The sequence below is a fragment of the Echiichthys vipera genome (genome assembly GCF_963691815.1).
Source record: "Echiichthys vipera genome assembly, chromosome: 14".
NCBI classification, from domain to species: Eukaryota; Metazoa; Chordata; class Actinopteri; order Perciformes; family Trachinidae; genus Echiichthys; species Echiichthys vipera.
In genome coordinates, this window is record NC_139839.1 from 24577075 (window position 1) to 24598726 (window position 21652).

General features: G+C 41.6%; 1 protein-coding gene across 2 annotated transcripts in view; it reads left to right on the forward strand.

Annotated features, from left to right (window-relative positions):
• usp25 (ubiquitin specific peptidase 25) overlaps positions 1 to 20065 on the forward strand; it is a 40591-nt gene extending 20526 nt beyond the window's left edge. Inside the window, exons 11-26 of one of the 2 annotated variants that reach the window (XM_083927332.1) lie at positions 1877 to 2004; positions 2096 to 2191; positions 2371 to 2535; positions 3205 to 3440; positions 3572 to 3642; positions 3745 to 3973; positions 5424 to 5729; positions 6339 to 6490; positions 9623 to 9796; positions 10607 to 10702; positions 12461 to 12639; positions 13286 to 13364; positions 13553 to 13632; positions 13963 to 14086; positions 16256 to 16448; positions 18426 to 20065. In XM_083927332.1, coding sequence (XP_083783458.1) covers positions 1877 to 2004; positions 2096 to 2191; positions 2371 to 2535; positions 3205 to 3440; positions 3572 to 3642; positions 3745 to 3973; positions 5424 to 5729; positions 6339 to 6490; positions 9623 to 9796; positions 10607 to 10702; positions 12461 to 12639; positions 13286 to 13364; positions 13553 to 13632; positions 13963 to 14086; positions 16256 to 16448; positions 18426 to 18598 — 2481 coding nt within the window. In that variant the 3' untranslated portion in view covers positions 18599 to 20065. The remainder of the gene's footprint in view (positions 1 to 1876; positions 2005 to 2095; positions 2192 to 2370; positions 2536 to 3204; positions 3441 to 3571; positions 3643 to 3744; positions 3974 to 5423; positions 5730 to 6338; positions 6491 to 9622; positions 9797 to 10606; positions 10703 to 12460; positions 12640 to 13285; positions 13365 to 13552; positions 13633 to 13962; positions 14087 to 16255; positions 16449 to 18425) is intronic. The other variant, XM_083927333.1, reaches the window with a different exon arrangement.
• The last annotated feature ends 1587 nt before the right edge of the window (positions 20066 to 21652 follow it).

Below are 21652 nucleotides of genomic sequence, written 5' to 3' on the forward strand. Positions count from 1 at the left end.
GTGAAATAAATGATCTGTGTGCTATTACAATTTGTAACCAGGACACACAACCATTGTTAACAAAACCACACTTTAACAATGTTGAATTATCAACAATGTATTCCGGATTTTACATTGAAATAAACATGCAACATAAATACAACCTTTGACCTTCCTCCTGAGTGCAGGTTTGTATCATAAACAGACTGAAAAATGGGTTTACAGCTCCGTTTGTTTACATGATGCTGCACGCACCTGCTTCCGTCACACATATATCCGGTGCAACTACTGACAAAACGATTTGTTAGAAAATTCCAGTGTAGTGTCCGGAATCTCGTTGGGTCATTCCCTATAGTGCACTATTTAACACTATATAAGGCATAGTGAGTGAGTAAATAAGGGAATGAATTTGAACGCAGTTTGTGCTCTAGAGTAATGATTTGTTAATAGCAACAGACCAAGTCAACAACACAATCATCAGTCACCACCAGGGTTTCAGAGTTCACAAGTGATCCTGAAAGGAGGGCACTACTTGTATAACTATAACTTTAGTTTACATCTTAAAAATGGTGTTTTCTTTTTTAAAAGATAAATTCCCAGAAGCTTAGACTCGGCGGGAAGTCATCTTAGGCCTGGTAGGCTTGCAATACACTGGCAGAGGAGGCAATCAAGTTCAACATTTGGGATTATGTGGTGGATCCTCTCCAAAGGACTGACCTCCTTGCCCTTATGTGACACCTGTGCTATTCTGGGTGTGACCTGTAGCCTAGCCAACACTGTCCCACTGCAGCTAGGAGCAGCTAATTACCAGGCCAGTACACAGATGAGCATGTCACCCAGCTCTGTGAAAAAGCTCCAGACATCAATAGGAAGGGAGGGAGCATTAGAGACACTCCATCCACATCATATAGGAATATTAGGTTTCCACCAGGGAAACGGTCAGCAGAGATGATGAGCACAAAATGATGACATCACAATGTTTTTATTAAGATTAAAATGAAAATTAGAGTGTCCAAATGTGAAAAATAATTTGGGTGCACCGGTGCGGCTTACTCTTACCCCGAAACCCGGTGCTGAAGTAAGAACCCTGAGCATTATTGGTACTTTATTCGCTACTTTATTAGTGGTCTGGAAAATATGATTTTGGTGTGATTGATGGTCCCTGTTCACTCCATGTGTGTCTTATACATACTGTATGTTAATTTTAGACAAGAGTATTAATGTTTTCTTTAAAATGTAATTTCTTTCAAACATGACTGACCCTTAATTGTCCCCTTTGTCCCTATTTCTTTTCATTTATGGACACAAGTTCCCCTAATAATTAGAACAAATTATTAATACTTGATTTATTCTGAAATACTGTTATTTTGTATTGTTCAGAATTTGATAGAATATCCACTCTGTCTATACCACTGCTCGACTTGCATGTTTTTTTAAATAACCAAGGCACTTCAACAAAAACCTTTATTTTGTGAAGCACATCTGCACCCACAGGACAGCACTAGTTTCTCACACTGCTCTGGTTTGATCTTGGTCCATTCTGACTCACTCTCTTCCACACTTCACTAACTGGAGTGGGTTTCTAACACATTACTTTGTTGCCAAGGATTTTCCAGAGATTCTCTATGGGGTTTAGATCTGGACTCTGCACTGAACATTTTATTGTTTCAATATACTTACCTTCAAGGAACTGCTTCACCTGTGTCACAGTGTGACAGGGGACATTGTTTTGTCTTGAAAATTGCAGCTGATTGGGAGACAATTACAGTTAAGGTGTTGCATGTTACTGAGCAAATGAAGAAATTAAGTAAATAGATTATTACAATTATTTTTACAACCAAACTCTATATTCTGACACGATAATTAATCTGATGATGAACATCTGATTTTCTTTCAGCACTGGTTCACAGAACTCCCTCCTGTGTTGACCTTTGAACTGTCACGGTTTGAGTTTAACCAAGCACTGGGGCGACCTGAGAAGATCCACAACAAGCTCGAGTTCTCCTCTATGCTTTACATGGACAGGTAATAGAAATATTTTTTGTCTCTGGAGTAAATAACAATGAATCCCAAGTCTCTTTGGGTCTTAAGCCCCTGCTGTTGTCTTTGTTGTTAGGTACATGGACAGGAACAGGGAAATAACCAGGATCAAGAGGGAGGAGATCAGGAGGCTGAAAGAGCATTTGACACTGCTTCAACAGCGACTGGAGAGGTACTATTTGTCCACCTATATTTGTTTATTTAGCCAAGGTCAACAAAGCTCTCTAGACAGCTATGCAGAGTGACTTCTCACTTTAAGTGTGTCCTCCCTTTGTCTGCCACTGTGCCCTCTTTTCTTGTTTCTCTCTCCCTTGGCTTCCCTGCTTCTCTTTGACACTGACTCTTTCTCAGGTATCTGAGTTATGGCTCAGGCCCCAAGAGGTTTCCTCTGGCAGATGTCCTCCAGTATGCCATGGAGTTTGCCTCCAGTAAGCCTGTATGCACCTCACCAGTGGAAGACATTGACTCTTCAGCGCCCCCTGGTGGGACAACAGGACAACAGCTGCCCCCACCAAGGCAAGTTTCATAACAGATAGACAGTTTGTTAGGTAACTTATGTAAACATGAAATAACAAAAAAAAAATTTATCTTAGTGGCTGTTGTAAACACATTGAACATTGACATACCATCATCTTTAAAGTTGATATGATAAACGTGTTAAAAAAAAGCTCTGTTTTTACAAATCCAGTATTTTCAGAGCAACATTCATTTGGAGTCATGTTTATGAGCACCTAGCAGGTGTTTTTGGTCTCTACCAACTCCTTAGGGACATATTGTATTATTACATATTGTATCATTCACCTTGAGACTCAGTTAAGTTGTTTTTTTCTTTAGAACACACACCTTTATTAGTCCCTCGAGTGGTTAGGTTAGGGGGGGACTAGCCAACAACGTTTCTGCTGAAAAACCCTGAGTCAGTATTTTTATAACACTTTGGTTTATAATCAGTTTCCAGCAAAACTAATTCCCATCAGCCTTAGCTATACTTAGCGACACTATGCTGAAGGACATTCTAATAGAGCCACTCTCAGGATACAAACCCTGTCCACCTTTTGAGCTACGCAAAATTGAATTTGTTTTTCATTGTTGTAGCATTAATACAAAAAGGCTGCCATTGTCATATTAAAGACCCAGACTCTTATATATACATTTTCTTATTTCATTTAAAATACTCTCACCCTGCAGCACAGCAGAGCAGGACTCTTTGCCTCCGCTAGAGTGTTCAGGTTCTGCTTCAGGTCCCACCACAGCTCCGACTGCCCAGCAGCAGAGAGTACCCATTCATAAGCCCTTTACCCAGTCCCGGCTACCTCCAGACCTCCCTATGCACCCTGCCCCACGCCACATCACTGAAGAGGAGCTGAGGGTGCTCGAGGGCTGCTTGCATCGCTGGAGGAGTGAAGTGGAAAACGACACTCGTGGTGGGTCTTGCCTCCTATTTGCAGCCCTTTATGCTTGTCTCTGTTGTTGTTCTTTCAGCATTAATTACCCATATTTGTAATATTGCAAAAGGCACTTATTAATAGATTGTATGTGATTCTCTTTCTACCAGATCTGCAGGGTAGTATAAACAGAATCCACAGAACTATTGAGTTAATGTACTCTGACAAATCTATGATGCAGGTGAGTAGCACTGTTCTGTAATCAGTCACATTTGCCACAAAATAAGCCATCAACTGCTCTATTTGTTAAGCAGCAATTTAAATCTCCTCTATGTTGTTGCAGGTTCCATACCGGCTCCATGCAGTGCTTGTCCATGAAGGCCAGGCCAATGCAGGCCACTACTGGGCTTACATCTATGACCCACATCAGCGTTGCTGGATGAAGTACAATGACATTTCTGTCACTAAGTCGTCCTGGGAGGAGCTGGTCAGAGACTCGTTTGGAGGCTACCGCAACGCCAGTGCCTACTGTCTCATGTATATCAACGACAAGAAGCCCTTTCTCATAGAAGGTACACATGGATCAGGGTTTAGCCAGGTGTAGAGTCCATATGTATCTTTGATGCAATATTTGTTTATTAATTCAGCCACTTTTGTCAAAAAACTTGTTGGACTTGACTACAGTTACAGGCCATAAGAAAACAGCTGATACTTACTTGTCTGGTGAAAGACTGATTCAGTCATGGGAGATGTTTTTACTGTCTGATTTGAATTAATTAGTATGTTTAGTACAGTGTGTAGAATTTAGGGACATCTTGTGGTGAGGCTGCATATTGCAACTAACTGAATACCCCTTTGCATACCCCTCCCTTTCTAAGCATGTAGATAACCTGTGGGGGCCTTAAGGTAAAGTAAAAATGTGAAAAGCCTTCCCTAGAGCGAGTGTCAGGAGAGAAGGAGCAAAATGTTTTTCTCATGTAATGAGAAAAATGCTCTGTTGATATATGGTGAAAAGCAAAATAACAAACTCGTCTCTCTCTGAATTTAAATACGGATACAGCTATAAACAGATAGTAGCCTCGCGTTAAACCTCTAGCAATAACAGGGTCTTACCCCTGAGCTTTTTGCTATATTTAACACCAGAATAAAATATCAGTCATTAGCTCAGTTATATCATAGTAATGGAGCTGATCCATCTTTCCTCCAGAACAGTTTGTCGTAGTTTTTCCAGCTCAGACCTGGTGCTGAAAGGGAATGACAGAGTTCCTGTCAAAGCATAGGATTCTTCACTTCATATAGACGGGGTGATAACAAGATTGTAGCACTGAAAATAAATAGTAATTTCTGTTGAAAGGATTTAAACAAAACACTCATTAGAGCAATAGGCTAACACGTCTTGGAGACAGGATTACTACCAGGGATCTAAATTAACTTTTTTGATCAACAGCCAGTCAGAATTTCCACTAGCCAATTTTTTTCCGGTGAAAATGAGAGCAATTATAAATGCCACAGCGAATGCATTTGATTATTAATTTAGTTTAATCTGAACTTTTGACTTTACTTTACTAACATTAGCTCACTCCCTCCTCTTTAGTCATTTAGTTTAATCTGAATTTTTGACTTTACTTTACTAACATTAGCTAACTCCCTCCTCTTTCATTCTATTTTCCGGCTTTGGCTCTGTTCAGCTCTCTTGGGTTTTCTGTTGGACGCTCTGTTCGTTTCTATGGTTTCTCATGCTGGTTTCACTGAAAACAACGCATAGCCAATGGGCGTATGAAATGTCATCACGTAGCATTACGGCACAGCGTCCATGGGAAATGTAGAAAGTACAGCAACAAGGATAAATGACCGAGAACAGAGCCTTGTATCATGCATGTAATGCCTCATATTGTGCATTACCGACCAAAGTGGCTAGTAAGTTATTATAAACACCCGCCATAATGAATTTTTACCCACGGTTGGCGGTTGTTTATTTAGAACCCTGATTACAACCATTGTCTTTCTATGTTGTCTGTGCAGAGGAGTTTGATAAAGAAACTGGACAGATACTCAGCGGCATGGACAAACTGCCCCCAGACCTGAAGCAGTATGTGAAGGGAGACAATGAGCTGTTTGACAAGGAGATTGAGGAGTGGGACGCCCTGCAGGTCCGCAAGGCCCAGCAGGAGAAGCTGGCCCTGGCCACAGCAGCCGCAGCCGCAGCTGCATCTGCAGCTGCAGCCGCAGCCGCAACTTCCTCGGCTGCTTTGGCTGCCTCGGTTGCATCGACTTCTTCTTCTTCCCCTCAGCCCATGAGCATTGACGCCAGCCCTCCAGACAACACAGGTCAGGGTCGTGACACTCAGAAAATAGAGTAGACGACTTTATTGAGAATCAATACTTGGTAGGAATATAAATACAGAAAAAATCTGGTTCCCTTAAGAGTTATGAAAGGATGAGCAAAAGACCTTGAAATATTGGTGTGCAGCCATACAACTCCCTTTGGCATGTTAGTGTATATTATAGATACAAATACTAAAGTTATCTTAGATGTTCATCATTCAGCCCATAGCATTCAAATGCATCTGATATGTTATTATAGTGGACACACAGTATAATGATTGGCTAAATTAGGCAGTGAAAGGTGTTTATTTGGTTGTAATCCAACCAAACAAATGAAACCCTATTGATCCATTATCCTGGACTGCCGTCATTACCTAAACTACATTTGAATGTAGACACCTGTCCAAAATCAGAGCTTCCTACATGTGATCCTGGATATTAGTAAACACTGTGGATCACCTCATGCTCACACTAACACAGATACATTTACACTCAGTACACTTTGGCCTCTGTGTGGGTGACAAACATTTCAAAATGCTTATGTGAATATATTTTTTTCTAAATGTAAAGAACCATGCATTTCTGTGTTTCTCAAACGGTATTGTCCTGCAGTACCCCAGCAGGACCCAGAGTACATGGAGCAGCCATCACCCACAAATGACTCCAAGCACCTGCAGGAGGACACAGAGAGGGCCATCTCTAGGGCTGCTGCTGCTGCTGCTGCTGAGCAAGAGGAGAAAGGCCCCGAAGCATTGTTAAACGCTGTATGTAAACCACGCAAAAACAAGCAGTCCACCGTTCTCACACCACGTTCATTGTCACCCATCAGGTGCCTTCCGTCTGTCTTACATGTCCGTTTGTTAATATTAATCACCAAACTGAAGTGCATCCACCTGTATTTTTATTTTGTTCTTTCTTTCATCCCTTTTTTGTTCCCCACGTTGAGTTACTAAACTCCATTTGGAGTACTGTATTATCCGCACCATAAGGCGCACCATACTATAAGGCGCACCCTCAATGAATGGCTTATTTTAAAACTTTTTTCATATATAAGGCGCACCGCATTATAAGGCGCATAGAATAGACGCTACAGTCGAGACTGGGGTTACGTTATGCATCCATTAGATGAAGCTGTGCTAAAGGGAATGTCAACAAAACAGTCATATGGTTATTGTTTCCTCCACTTCCGCACCATTGATTTGTTAATGTTAAACTCTCTGGCTGCTGCTCTATTCCCGTGTTCTACTGCGTGACTAATCGCCTGGAGTTGAAACTCTGCGTCGTAAGCGTGTCTCTTAATAGGAGCCATTTTAGGGTCTTTACACAAACACACAAATGGAAATGAAACGGCACGCTTCGCGCAGTCATATATCTCAACATGCACCGTGCGTTACTTCTTCTACAGGGGAAAATAGAGTCGGCGGCTGCTCACCGTAGTTGCGAGACCTGTTGTGGCTCAATATTGGTCCATATATAAGGAGCACCGGATTATAAGTCGCACTGTCGGCTTTTGAGAAATTTGAAGGATTTTAGGTGCGCCTTATAGTGTGGAAAATATGGTAATTGTTGCTCCTAAAATATAATATATTAGTGTCGATACAGTTTTTGAAAGCTGCTATAACATAACAATGGCTCACCGAGAATGCTCTATACGGCTTAATAGAGACGTTTAGCCCATCATTTTGGTTTTGTGACCTGCAGATTCTCTTTCCACTCTCATAGTGTCACAGAAGGCGGCTGTTTCAGCAAAAAAAGCTCTTAAGAGCCCTCTGTTTGCTGCCTGTTCAGCACCTACAGCAGACAGACACAGTCCGAGAGTCGCTGGTGAACAAAGTGGAGCATTTGGCAGCTAAAGAGACAGACAGGAGTTTGTGGAGAGCAATACAGCTACAAAGAATTGATGTTGCTCTAACCGCTGGATATGTAAATAAGCAACTGTTTGCTAACACGTCCACTATAATAACCTCAAAGGTTACAATACAGTTTGTCAGTGTATAGTTGTGTTCAGCTTGTGTCCACTGCCCAAGTGACAAAAAAAAGTCAGTTAATACAGGTTGAAAGAATAGGTTTAAAATGTTTAAAAACAGTACAGTATCTTTGCTGAGCTGCTGTGAGGGATAATAGCACACTAACAGGGTCCCCACTAGAGATGCGTTTTACGGAGTGCTCCGTGCAATAGTTCCACAAAAGGAAGCCCAACACTGTTCATCTCTCCATGCGAACGTTCACAGTTAATCTCTATACAAAGCATCCCTTTAGGTAGTAAAACAAAAATCTGTAGAAGTAAAGTGTTTGAAATTACCAATGAAGCTGCTGTTCCTGGTGCGTAAATGTGCACGCCGATGCATTTGCCTTATGAAAACAGCAGCTCTTTAGCTTTGCTCTCTGCTTCATTTCCTGAATGTAATTAATATTTTCTTTAATGATGTATTTTTTCACAAATCCACAACCCATCCGCTGTTAATCAGAATGTTATTTTTTATGGACCCACTCATTCGCTCTATCATCGACAGGATTAATTGCGGTGCCTGCGTACATAACTGCAATCCGCACATCATTAGTTCCTGGAATGTGATTTAAAATAACGCCAGATATATTTTCTGCAGCTGTTTTTCTGACTTCATGTAGCTCTGATATATAATATGTGTCGACGCGACGTGACGACAGCTCTTCCCATGTCTCTCGCTTCATGTAGGTTTTCCTGAATAATGCCATTGAGTGTTCAATCTTAATATTACATGGCTTTCTAATAATACAATTGAGTTACAAATTGTCATGAAATGTTCCGCCGTATGTAGGCTATACAAACCATACTACATTTAAATGTTGTTCAGACTTGCATCCAGTAAATATTTTATCATCAAATGCATTAAGAATCATTAATAGTACATTTGAAATAAAGTCTTTCTAAATATACTATAAGGGCGCACTCACACTGTCCGTCTGAACCGTGCCCCGTGCTTTAGGGTACTTGTCCTCCCCTCCCTCTCCCCCCGCGCCCCAGGCCCATTTGTACTCGCACTGCCTGGGCCTCGGCGAATGCTTCTTGCTGTCCATACATCATCACGCCTTAACACGTCACACGCATTGATGACGTCATCATGTTGCGTCGCTTTGTTTACAAATCTTTCCACAGACCTCAGAGTTTTGGTGCGTCTTGTCGACTGTTTTTGAATCTTTTCATCGACCAAATCTGCAGTAAACACTCCACCTCCGCATCACACCAACGTTAACCTTTCGCCGCAATTGTTTGGAACGTCCGCGCATGGTCCGTCCTTCTTTTTTTCTATGTCTGAACAGGCGCACATAAATTGACGTAAAATTACATGTGCAGACGTGCTTTACAAAAGCCCACCTTTCCCAAACGGGCCGTGACCGGCAAGCGGACCGCGACTCACACTGGTCAAACGAACTAGACTTTAGCAGTGAAACGTGCTTGGGCACAGTACGGATGGACAGTGTGAGTGCGCCCTAAGATATCTTCTTGACTAATTCAGCCTGCCAAAGCCACAAAAGAAGAACAAAAGGAGAAATATGAAGTTTATCCTCCATTACTTTATTTGAAATATATTAGAAAGGATTTTTTTTTTTTACGGTCCATATGGAGAGGAGAAACTATAACAGCAACTAAAAAAACGTTGTGTTGTTTTAAAACATGCTTGAATAAATGTGAACCTATCCTTCAATCCCTATTTCATGCTTATTCAAGTTTACAACACAATGTCCACAATTGTGCTCAGTGAGCATGAACAAGGATTGAAAGTTATTTGATCTGTTGAGCCCAGTTTTTTTTAGGTCTACTTTTCTAATATTTCCTGTTCTTCTCCTCTATATGTAATGTTCCTTTTCATCAGTAGTCTGTCCTTCTTGTTTCATCTGTCCCATTCTCTCTACAGTCTCTTCCCCCTCCCTCCTCCCCTAAGCCTGAGGTCCAGGTGAGCACCCCCTCCACCCCTCCTCCTGGCCTGCTCACAAAGGATGAGTCCCCTGGCCAGCGCACTGTAGAGGTGGCCATTCCTAATGTGGGGACCTTTGTCATTGAGTCAGAAGAGGGGGGGTACGATGACGAGGTAGCCCTCGCCCAGACAAATCTTCTCTCCTTTTTTGTACTGAGAAGTCTGTGCCTGTTTGATATACGGAGTGAGAGCATCATAGCCCATTCACATGGCTCTGCATAAGGCTTTTCACACCTGAGAACATCTGACCCTTTACACCAGCTGATTTCAGGATTGGCTTGAGGCTGAAAATGCTGCGCAGTAAGACGGACCTCTTTGTTGGCCTTCCTTTATTACTCTTGTGTGAAAAGTCTCTTTTTGAGCTAGTCTGCATCTTGGCACGTAGACAGGTTGACCTTTTGCAGAAAGCTGTCTCTTAAGTCACTCTTAAGTGGAAAAAAGAGCACAACACGGGCTGTATGTTGTCCATTTGATACGTACCTTTCGGCGATACATGAAGCCACATGCATCCACAGGGGGTGTGTATAATAGTTAACACAGATTTCATGGCATCATAGTTTCTCTTTTTCTTTTGGGTTGGCTTGATTCCAGCAGTAGTTGTAGGCCAGTATGTTCTGAGTGCATTGCTGCTGATCTGTATTCCAGCCTGACTCCTGCACTGTTCACTATCTGTCACACACAGCTGTCATATGGCTGCCTTGGTTTTCACACATGATCCTTGTGAGGACTGTGCATTGTGCCATTGAACCGACTGGCTGTGTCCCTCACAACCGTGTCACTCTAACCAATGCATGGACTGCTGCGTGGTGACTGGCATGCCCCGGTATGCTTTACTGCAGTGCCTCAGAGCACATAACAAAGTGGTTGCTCAGTTTGTCACACGGACCTATAATTTTGTTGACATGCTTCCTGCTTCCTGGGCAGGCAATGATGACCCCCAACATGCAGGGTATAATTATGGCCATTGGCAAATCCTGCAGCGTGTATGAAAAGAATGGGCCTGAGGCAGCCTTTTTTAAGGTACACACCATCTCTCCCTCTCCTCTCCTCATTCAGCACTAACTCACTCCACCTCAGTCCACCTTCTCATTCATGTGTATCTGTTTCTTGGTCGTCTCCTGTGTACTTTCTTACACTGCAGTGAGAAAGATTGAGACATGTTACAGTAACTTTTAACAGCATTTAGTGACTATTACAAGTCGGTGTTCAGCTCTCTGTGCAGCACATTAGATTATTGAAATCTGCCTCATCCAGTCAACACATCTGATGTTGCCAAAATAATTTTGTTTTTAGGGAATTAAGTTTTCAGATGCTTATAGCCTATGCCTTTAAGTCGAGGACTTACCTCTCAGATCTCTTTAAAGGGATAGTTCGGCTTTTTTTGAAGTGTGGTCGCTTATCCATAGTCGATGTGTTACCTACAGTTGATGATGATTAGCACGCAGACAGTTTGGAAAAGCAGACACGGAAGCTCAGCAATGTACTGCTGTGGACGGGCAGCGCTCCAAACGTATTTTAAACCCCTAAAAAAAATAATTTTTTTAGTTAAAAGTTTTAGTTTGCTATATTTAGAACATTTACGCCACTCTACCTTACTGTCAAACAGGCTCTCCTCCAAAAGTGTCCTCTCTCTCTTTCAGCTGTTCAATCTCTGCAGACGTTCTTCTGTATACTCGGGTTCATAAATGGATCCTCTTGTCTCCAAAGTAAACTGAAGTTAATCGTCACTGTTATAATCACTCATGTTTTTTTCTTGTATTTGTTTATTCTATAAAACCGCAGAAAGTCTAGACTCAAACCGCTGGTCTGCAGAATAATACAGTGCTCGCCACAGTTGTGCTTATGAGTAGAATACGTTGAGAAAATGTAGTGCAAAAGGATAGGACTGTCTTGATCACGAGGTAAAGCAATGAAAATATTCTAAATGTAGTGTACATTTAAACTGATATTTTTAAGGTGACTCAAGCACATTTTGCTGCAGCTTCTTCCCCCTCCACAGCAGCTTCTTCGTCAGTACTCATTTCTGCTTTTTCAAACTGGCTGCGTGCTACCCTTCATCTACTGTAGACTGTTGATAAATAGCTCATACAACCCCACTTTAAAAAAGCTGAACTATCCCTTTATGAAATCAAGCGATAAACTGAGGAAACGTGAAAGTACTATATGCAACTTCTCAATAGGTAAAACATATAGGGAAAGAGAGAAATACTGGCTAAAAATGTATTGGGAATGGTTCCATAAATGGACTCAATAATAACCTTGTTAAATTGAATAATCTTCCGTTTTTTTTAGTTCAGAGAAAAGAGCTTAAAAGAGAGCGAGTGAATGTGTGTGTTCAACTAAACATATTTGACATTCATGTAGCAGTCCCATGGAGCCACATTACCCTACTGTAGAATTTGTGTGTTTGCATCTGACTCTGGACAATCTATAGGTTCAGTGGGTATTCACAGTAAAGATTGCAGTCACGATTGCACAGTTTTTGTTTTCCACATGTCATAATTGGCAGTAGCTTTGTCCAAAAGAACACAGAATCCAGGCGGTTTGCAGTCCTACAGTATTATCACTCAGATCTGATGAAATACACATTTTTTGCAGAAATAAGTGTGTTCAGAAATCTACTCAGTCATCTGTCCAAAAGCTTGTAATCTGGTGAAAAATGTCAGAAAATCCTTTGTTGCAAAGTCCCTTTTTAAGTCCTTAACGCAAAGGGACATGAATAAGTAGTCGTATCCATGTTTTAACCATGACTCGTCACCTCTTTGTCTCTCTGGTCAGGCCATAAAGCTGGAGTACGCTCGTCTTCTGAGATTTGCCCAAGAGGACGCACCTCCTGAGAATGACTACCGACTACAGCACATCATCGTCTACTTCATCCAAAACCAGGCTCCCAAAAAGATTTTGGAGAGGACTCTGCTCACACAGTTTGCTGACAGGAACCTGGCCTTCGATGAGAGGTATGTAACACTCACCCACACCACACAACAACTTTTTGTTTAAAAAAGATCTGCTATACAATGAATTGCATTCTGTTCTTAGTATTATGAATCAAGTTAGGTCGTTTCAATAAAACTAACTTCTCAAACTGACCAGCAGGAGGCAGCAGAGAGCTTGCCTCTGACATACAGGTTTCAGGTGTTTTGCCTGGACACTTTCCTGCTGCAACTCCTTTCTAATCGTATCTCCTCTTTCTTTTGTTCAAACACAAATCTTAGGAGATATATCCATTAATTACTTTTTTAATACTGCTGGCAAACATTAAGACCTCTTAACATTGTGATGTTCATGTCATTAGTGTATGTAATGTCCCTTACTATCTCTTAAAACTTTGTTGGCCTCAATCCATATTCATGAGTGAAAAATTGATTTCTCCCTTCTCCGCTATTTTGAGCAAGATAATTAGATTTATGTGTGCATGTGGCCTCAATAGGAGCCTCCGGAGGAGTGTTTCACTTCTCCTCTCAGCACTAAAGAGTGATTCATTAGGCCAAGTTAAGGCCTAGGGGCAGGGTGGGCTGTTTCATCTCCGGGAGTACCTCTCAGTGACTCATCATCTCATCGCTAACGCCGGTCCCTCTTCCTGTCTCCCCACCTCCCCCACAGATGTAAGAGCATTATGATTGTGGCACGTGCCAAACTGGACCAAATTAAGCCTGAGGAGGTCAACATGGATGAATATGAGGTCAGCAGTGGCGTCTTCTGGGTTTATTTATCTAAAATAGTAGATTTGAGTCCTTTGATGCAGTGTTATACTTCGTCTTTGTTCTGACATTGTTAATCATTAAAATGCTCGTATTTGCTCGTATTTGAACTTTTTGGATTTGAATTTCAGTTAACTTGCCAAAGGTAACTTCTGTTTATCTTTATCAGATGTGGCATCAGTCCTACCGGAATTTCCGTGAGACAACCATCTTCATGATGACTGGCTTGGAGCTCTTCCAGAAGACAAAGTATGGTGACACCTTTCCAGTCCTCCTCCCAATATCCAATATTGGAAACATTTAACTCTCCAACTATTTTGTTAGAGCTTTAACTCACGAGTTTAGTGCTGCACGTGACATTTATTTTCAGTTGACTTCCAATCTGTTAACTGCCAGTAAATTTTGAAATGTCACCTGCAGAGGGCAGCAACTTCTAGTGTGTGCAGCTCCTAGCTTTAGAGTTGTGCCCAGAGTTCATCAGGTTTATTTCTTCTGTGAAATGGTTTCCTTCGTAAGTTCTCAGTGCAGCTTTCATACCGTTTTATCTGAATGTAACATCTGTCTATCTCTTCTTGCCAGTTACATGGAGGCTCTGATGTATCTAATTTACTCATACCAGTACAACAAGGAGCTTTTGTCAAAAGGGCTGTACAGAGGGCACGATGAGGAGCTTCTTGGCCATTACCGTCGAGAGTGTTTGCTGGTGAGGCAATGCATGCAGTTACCTTGTCAATTCTCTATTGAAATGATTGGATATGTGTATTCCTATTTGCCACATTTCTTCATTCAAACAGTGGTTACAAAGAGGACAAAAGAGTGCCTCTGTACAAGGTCTGTTTTGGAAAGGACACCTTTGTGTCCAGCAGTTCCCTGTGATCCCTGCCTCCTTGTCACTCCCTTTCCTCTGTATCAAACTTCCTTTGCTAAAGTGACTCAGCAAAACTAACGTGGAGAGACATTTCCCCTTCAATACTGTGCTGTTGTACCATAATCAAATTGCTTTTGCTGAGATATTGCTTTGGCTTGAATGCAGCCCACAAAAGATTCTACTGAGGGTTTTTCATCTGATACTGCCAGATGAAACTCCTTTCAGCGTTGTGATGTGAGCCCCCTTTTCATTTCACCCCCACCAAGCTCCGGGCAGTGCTCTGGTATTATTGGTTAGGGCTGAGGGTATTTTGGTCAGATCAGCCTCATACTGGTCTTTAGCAGCCCTCTCGCTGCTGCACTCAGTAACCTTACACCAGCATTGTGCTCATAATGTAATCATTGGAGTGGGAATAGGAAGCAGGAGGGCCAGCGAGTGTAAACACATTACCATGAGACACAAGCGTGTCCTCAGCTAACCTCAAACCTCAGCTCTGCACAGCCTGATGGGTCATCTTAGATCTCTGGCCAGAACCTCTGGCTCCGTCCGCTCAGCTGTTTACCTTCAGCTCTTGTTTTAATTGAAAACACTGCTAACATTGACACAGTTAATGTACTTGGATGTTTTGCAAATCCAGCCTCACCGTCCCAGATTCCAAACTGGCTTGCAAAAAAACAGGCCGTTTCCTCGGAGAGGAGGTCAGGGAGTTTGTCTGTGACAGCAAGGTGGTTTTGGCCAAGAACAGAAAGAAAAGCTTGTATCCACATGCATGCAAGAACCTCAGGACCCACTTTAGTTCCAGTAGCTGTAGGATATTCTGTGATATTAATGATGTCTGTGGGATTACTGTTGGTACTTGAGCTGTCTAGTGCAGTACTTGTCTTTGAGAACAAATGGAAAACTCTACTAAAAAGAACAAACCAAGAAAAGTGAAATGATGTAGTAATATTGTTCTGAGTATAGTCTGTATAAACCATGGAGGTAGTCTGTGTGATGTCAACCATAGGTTCCTGAAGAGCTGAAGGCTGTAAGCATGTTGATTTCTGTTGTAAAGTTGGACATTTTTACATTAGGTGCGTTTCCACTACGGTGGAATACCTGGAATGAGGGGGGTCTATCTCGCCGAAACGCCCCTAATTTGCATGCGAGACGCTCGAGCGGCCCTGTGGGAGAGCAGGGCTGTGTTTCTTCCCTGAGAGAAACCTGGTTGCTGATTGAATGTAGCTCGCAGCAGGATGTGACGTGTGGTAGTACTGAACGCTACTACAACACGGTGAAGTAGAGTAGCCCTTTGCATGGGCTTATTAAAATGAGTGCTGCAGCACCCAGGTTGGATTCTGACCTGCGGCCTTTTGCTGCATGATTTACACACACACACACACACACACACACACACACACACACACACACACACACACACACACACACCGCACTGCTAGGGGGGTGACAGCTTTTAAGATGGAGTGTTTTCTTTCATATTGCTTGTACATAAGTTGACGTTAAATAATACAAGCCACCTTAAATCAAACTGCAGCAATTCTGTATTCCTCACTTTGAAGAAGAATGGCTCGCCGCTGTATCACTGATCAGCTGATCACCGGCGATCGAAACCCATTCAGAGTGGTACGTCACCTCCAGAGTCTCGTAAAACCATCTGGGGCTTTTTTTGTAAAGGAAACACGGCGAGTAAATGTCCATTTGAGAAGAAACTTTCCCAGTGGCCAAACTTTACCCTAATGCATGGCACCTATTGGGGTCTATGGGGATTGACTCCCTTTTGGAGCCAGCCTCAGGTGGCCATTGGAGGAACTGCAGTGTTGGCTTCATTTTCCAGGCCCGGAGGTTGCTGTTTGGCTTTAAGCTCAGGGCCTTGGGCAAATGATACGCTAAATGCTAAACATCAGATGTACAGGGAATCAATGTTGCTGTATCAGATATTTGTTTTAGTAACTTATATAAACGTATGTATTAAAGATTTATCATGGTCTCCCCTCCCCCCAATAGAAATTAAACGAGCAAGCGGCTGCCATGTTTGAATCAGCAGAGGAACCCGAGGTGACTACTGGCCTTGGCATCATGAATGAGCTGGTGGTGCCCTGCATCCCTCTGCTGCTGATCCATGACACTGAGAGGGACCTGCTGGCAGTGGAGGACATGAGGAACCGCTGGTGCTCCTACCTGGGCCAAGAGATGGAATGTAAGTCCCTTAGAGAAAAGGAACAGACATGGCCTATTAGGTATTTCTGGAGAGTTGAAGTCTTAGGTTACTAGTACATTCCCCGTACCCCTGCCAAAGATCATCATAATCAGGCCACCGCTCAGTTCACACAATAGAAATGCTTTGAGCTTGTGCAGCGTTTCCACTTGTCTTCGGGAATCTGAGAATCTAAATGTTTTATCTGTAATAACACATGTGGACGTGTTTGGAAAAAAAAGATGATTTCAGAGCTTCCCAACAATAATTGCCTTTTCAGGGAAAGTCATGTGGTTGTTAAGTCTGACGTAACCCCCTTTCAAAATACGATTTCTCAGTCCAAGTGCTCCCTCGAACAAAACAGGCAATAGTGGCCAAACCTGTGAACAATTAAGATCACTTCTTTCTTCAGTGAGACACCTTTTCAACTATAAGAAAGCAGTAAAATGACAATTACATTGATATTTTTCACTCAGATCTGTTCAAACAACAGGGAACACGGCACTGCAGCACTGAAATATGAGGCTTGGGCCCGGAAATCGTATTTTGAAAGGCTGTTACATCACGACTTAATGGCCCCAAAGTCTAACATATGAGAGATCACACGACATGTTAGATCACTTTAGCCTCCCCAGTTTAGCATTTATGAGCAGTATACAAACATTTGAACACACTATAATGTAGTTATAAGTGTTTATTAACAGTTATAACTTGAAGACTTTTCTGTTTTATGATCTTATCATTCATCATGTGTTTATACACCAGCCTCCACTTGTGAATGGCTACAGGATGAGTTATAGTTGTAGACAAGTACATTACTAAACACTCACAGTTACATTATACTGTGTTTATAAACTAGAGCTGCAACAAAAACACCATGAAGCAAATAGTCGGTTAACAGTGAATTGATCTACAGCTATTGTAGTAACTGATTAATCAACATTTACTCCTCTACAGGTGGGAATAAATATAATATGCAACTAAATACCAAACTCATGTGAGTTAAAGCTCTAAAATTGAAAGGTTTTTTATCCATATATAAGTGTACTCTGAATATCTTAGATTTTGAACAGTTGATAAAACAAGCAATTTGAATAACACACCTTGCGATCTTTGAAGCTTGCCTGAGCTGGTCTCTGTGTTATTGCAGCGCGGCCGTACAATGGAACCCCTGCTCTCCCCTCATGGTGGGCGCCGTTTATCTGATCAATGCAACACCCCTCTTTTCTTTATTTTCGGAGCATGCGGTGAGCGATTTCATTGGAGTGGGGTGAAATCTAGTTCAAGCGGGGAATTGATGCTGAGCGGAGCTTCGTGCGGGAGAACCAAAAATGTCTGCGAGCAAGGAAGGGAAATTCTCACTGCTCCACTCCACTCACATGCCCCGTTGCCAACTGTCAGTATATCACCACATCCCCATTTTTCCGTCTTCTTCAGAAATGGCACAAATAGATTTGAAGCCATTTAATTGGTGCTGAAACAATAAGTCGATGAATTGATCAGTCCATTGGCTAAAAACAATCTTTTGAGTCTCTTTTCAGGCAACAATGCAGTTTCTGTGTTTTCTGTCATTGTAAACTAAAGTTGTTCAGCTCTACATAGGATGAGTCATTGTGGAAAGATTGTCTGTCAGATTGCACTAAGCAATGTTCAGAGAAGGCTCCTGGAAATCATTTCTTGGTAGAGAAATGGGATTAAAGGGGCTTCAGCTTTTATCAGTATGTTCCAGCACAGAGAGCCTGCTCTCACAGTTCCTGGCCTTTGTTCAGGAAAAGCTGAGTATTATCAAACAGACCCCGATTCCTTTTCCCACTATCTGTTTCTGTTGCGGAACATGCTTTCAAACTGCTTGTGATATCACGTAGAAAATATTTACCCTGTGATTTCTGCGATTAGAAGTCTGATTTTCACCACATTGTTATGCAAGACCCATACACTTAATCATTTACTATCTACTCCTGTGTGTCGTCCTGCTGGCAGCCAACCTCCAGGAAAAGCTGACCGACTTCCTCCCCAAGTTACTGGACTGCTCGACGGAGATCAAAAGCTTCCACGACCCTCCCAAGCTGCCCACCTTCTCCACCCTGGAGCTGAGTGAACGATTCAGCCGCGTCATGGCCACCCTCGGCAGGGTGCCAACAGAGGGGAGATGAACACGGAGAGAGACGGCCAGACACCTCTCCCTCATCACAGGCCCGGCCCTGGGCAGAAATCCATGGACCTCTCTTAACCCATGCCTTCCTTATAAATCCAGGGGTCTCTCGCTTCTAGCTGTTATTCCTCTGTTACTCTTTTGCTGCTATAGGTTTTATCATTCTAAATATTATTTCATTTTTTATTTAAGCAAAACACAACAGAGGAAGGGGGATGGGCTGTCGGTATGGAAGAAAGGAATCAGAGAAAAGAAGTTGATGGAAAAACAGTGGCAATCCTGCAGTGGTTGAAAGCCAAGCACATTCTGCTTCAGCTTTGCAAAAACAAAACAAAAAAAAACATGTTTGAGGGTTTTTCATAGTTTATTATTATTATTATTGTTGTTGTTGTTGCTGTTTGATTCAAGCTTCCCCGACCGCACTCATAGCCCTTTCTAAAGCACCCTGAAAAGGATCACCTGGCTGCTCTGCCTCCAGTTTGGTACAGTATTACCACGTTTTGTTTTATTTTTCTAAGAAAGTAAAGAAGAGAGCCTTCAGATTTATCAGCAGCTCAGAGTATCTCAAATGGGTCTCATGTCTTTGTGGACTGTGCCAGAATGAGATGTTTTAAGTGCTGTGGTAGACAGCCATGGACTTCCTGTGGCTTGTTAATAAATCGAGAGAATAAAGTTTTATTTATGGCCCTTTTAGGCCAAATAAACACATGTTTTGCCTGATGTTGATTTGTCCTTTTCTCACACAACAATAACTTACACTGACATTATTATTATTTACATTGCACATCATTGTTAGAAGGAGACATTTAGGTGATGGGCAGAGCTACTGGCAGCATAGTAAGGAGTGTCCCTAAAGTGGTGCTGAGCTGGGCTCTGGTCAGGGAACAGTCGCAGAACTCTCTCTGATCCTGCTGCTAATTCAGCTGGTTAGAATTAGACTTTCATTAACATGGGGATCCAAACTGTAAAGCATACAGCATGTGGCCAAAATAATAAGAAAATACTCAATTTGAGATGCTTAGAAAGATTTTTGATTTTAGTGATGTAATTTTTAATTTCATGCAGTATTACTAATTTCAGGATCGCTGATCGCCACAAACGACCCAAGAATTTTCAGAAAAGCCTTTCCAAGATGTTGCTACCAGCAGTGTCATCACATCATAGATCCTAATCATCTATTTAAGTGGTTTTGAATGTGCAGTGCCATGTTTGGCTATCGCTCAGAACCATGAAAACAAATCACTCTGGGAAAGGCAACTTTTTCATCATCTCTAGTTTTATCTCCGGTATATTGCACAGCTCTGTTTACGTGCGTACGTCCCTGCTCTGTACCCGTCCATTATTCTGTCATGACACCAGCTGATGTTTCTCTTCAGTATGCTCATCACAAACTGTTCTGACAAGTCCCGCTCAACATTTAGAGCATGTGCATCTGTTCCCCACAATAAAAACATGAAAGTAACAGAGGACTTTTATTTTGGAGAACCGCTGACTCGGACGCAACAATGGCTCTGGTAAATTAGAGGGCAGTATGCAACCCCAAAATCAATGATAAATGAAATAAACACGGCAAAAGCTGCTCCAATACAGCAAGAAATTCAAGCAAGAAAAATATATAAACTAAAAGTCAGAAAACAGTTATAACAGAATAGGTTATATAGAATAGTCATATGAGTAGATTTTTTGAATATTTTTAAATTGTCACCAAAAACATTTCCATCATAAATCAGTGCATAAAATGCAGGAAATGAAATGTTTGTCATTAAAAATGTTGGTGGGTAGAACTCTATCCCCCTGATAAATGTGTCTCCCAATGTTGAAAGGAAATCTGTGCTTTTGCATTAAACGGTTTGTGATTCAATATATCATGATTTTTTAAATTCTAAGTAACTGTCAAAGTATAAAGAAGACACCACCATATACTGTAGACGTTATGTTGGAGCGGAAGAGTCAAATGGCTGTGATAACATTTCAATGTTATACACCAAATACACAATTTGTAAAATGGGCAAAATTACCTTTATTTTACCCAAAACTGCATGGGATTATCATAAAGTGCACATGTCTGTAAAGGAGACTCGTGGGTACTCATAGAACCCATTTTCATTTAGATATCTTGAGGTCAGAGGTCAAGAGACTTTACATTTTCCCTCACCAAAATTTAGCCTCATTTCATACATCTTCATTAAAAGTCCATAATGTTTCTGAGAATCGATTCAGTTTAGTCTTAAAAACAATGAGAGGAGCTCCTGCATACTGTCCGCTCAATGCTGAAATATTTATTCACACAACGTTTAGGTCTTGCCAACCGTCGTCGGGGATATGAGCAGCAACATGACCTCCGTATATAAACGTGCGTAGAAGCTTCCTGAATCAGCCAATCATCAGTTGACTAGTGGTCAAATCGTGCGTCACTAGTCCAAAAATAATGTTAAAGAGATTAGAAAGATAAGCTGTAATTTAACATAATACTAATAAATCTTAAGTAACCTTTAAGTTACCTTAAACTCTCCGACAATTAAGAGAAAACATACTGCTGAATGTAATAATGTTATATATTTAAATATCTGCCCCCATTAAACAAGCAGTAGGTAAAAAGAAAACGCCAGAATTTGACCTCCTGCAACTCTCCCTATCCGCCCTGAGCCAATAGGAACACTCTTCCTGTCTCTGACCTGTGATTGGACATAGTCTTTGCTGGATTTTCTAAAGCCTGAAAATAGAACCAGGAGGAGAAGTTTTCTCTCACTCACTCATTCACTCATCTTCAACCGCTTATCCAGGGTCAGGGCGTGGGGCTCTCGGAACACTTTTATTATTATTATTATTATTGATTATTATTATTAACACTTGAATTACAATATGATGAAAGATTATTATGGACATCGCCAAAAAATAAATTTCCTCCCCCAGGTTTAACATAGTCGTCGATCAAGAATTGATACAGCATCACAAAACACAATATTGCGATACCCAAGTACACCAGAGATCAAAATTAGAGAGAACAAAGTAATAATTCTTGATTTATTCTGAAATACTGTGTCTGTACCACTGC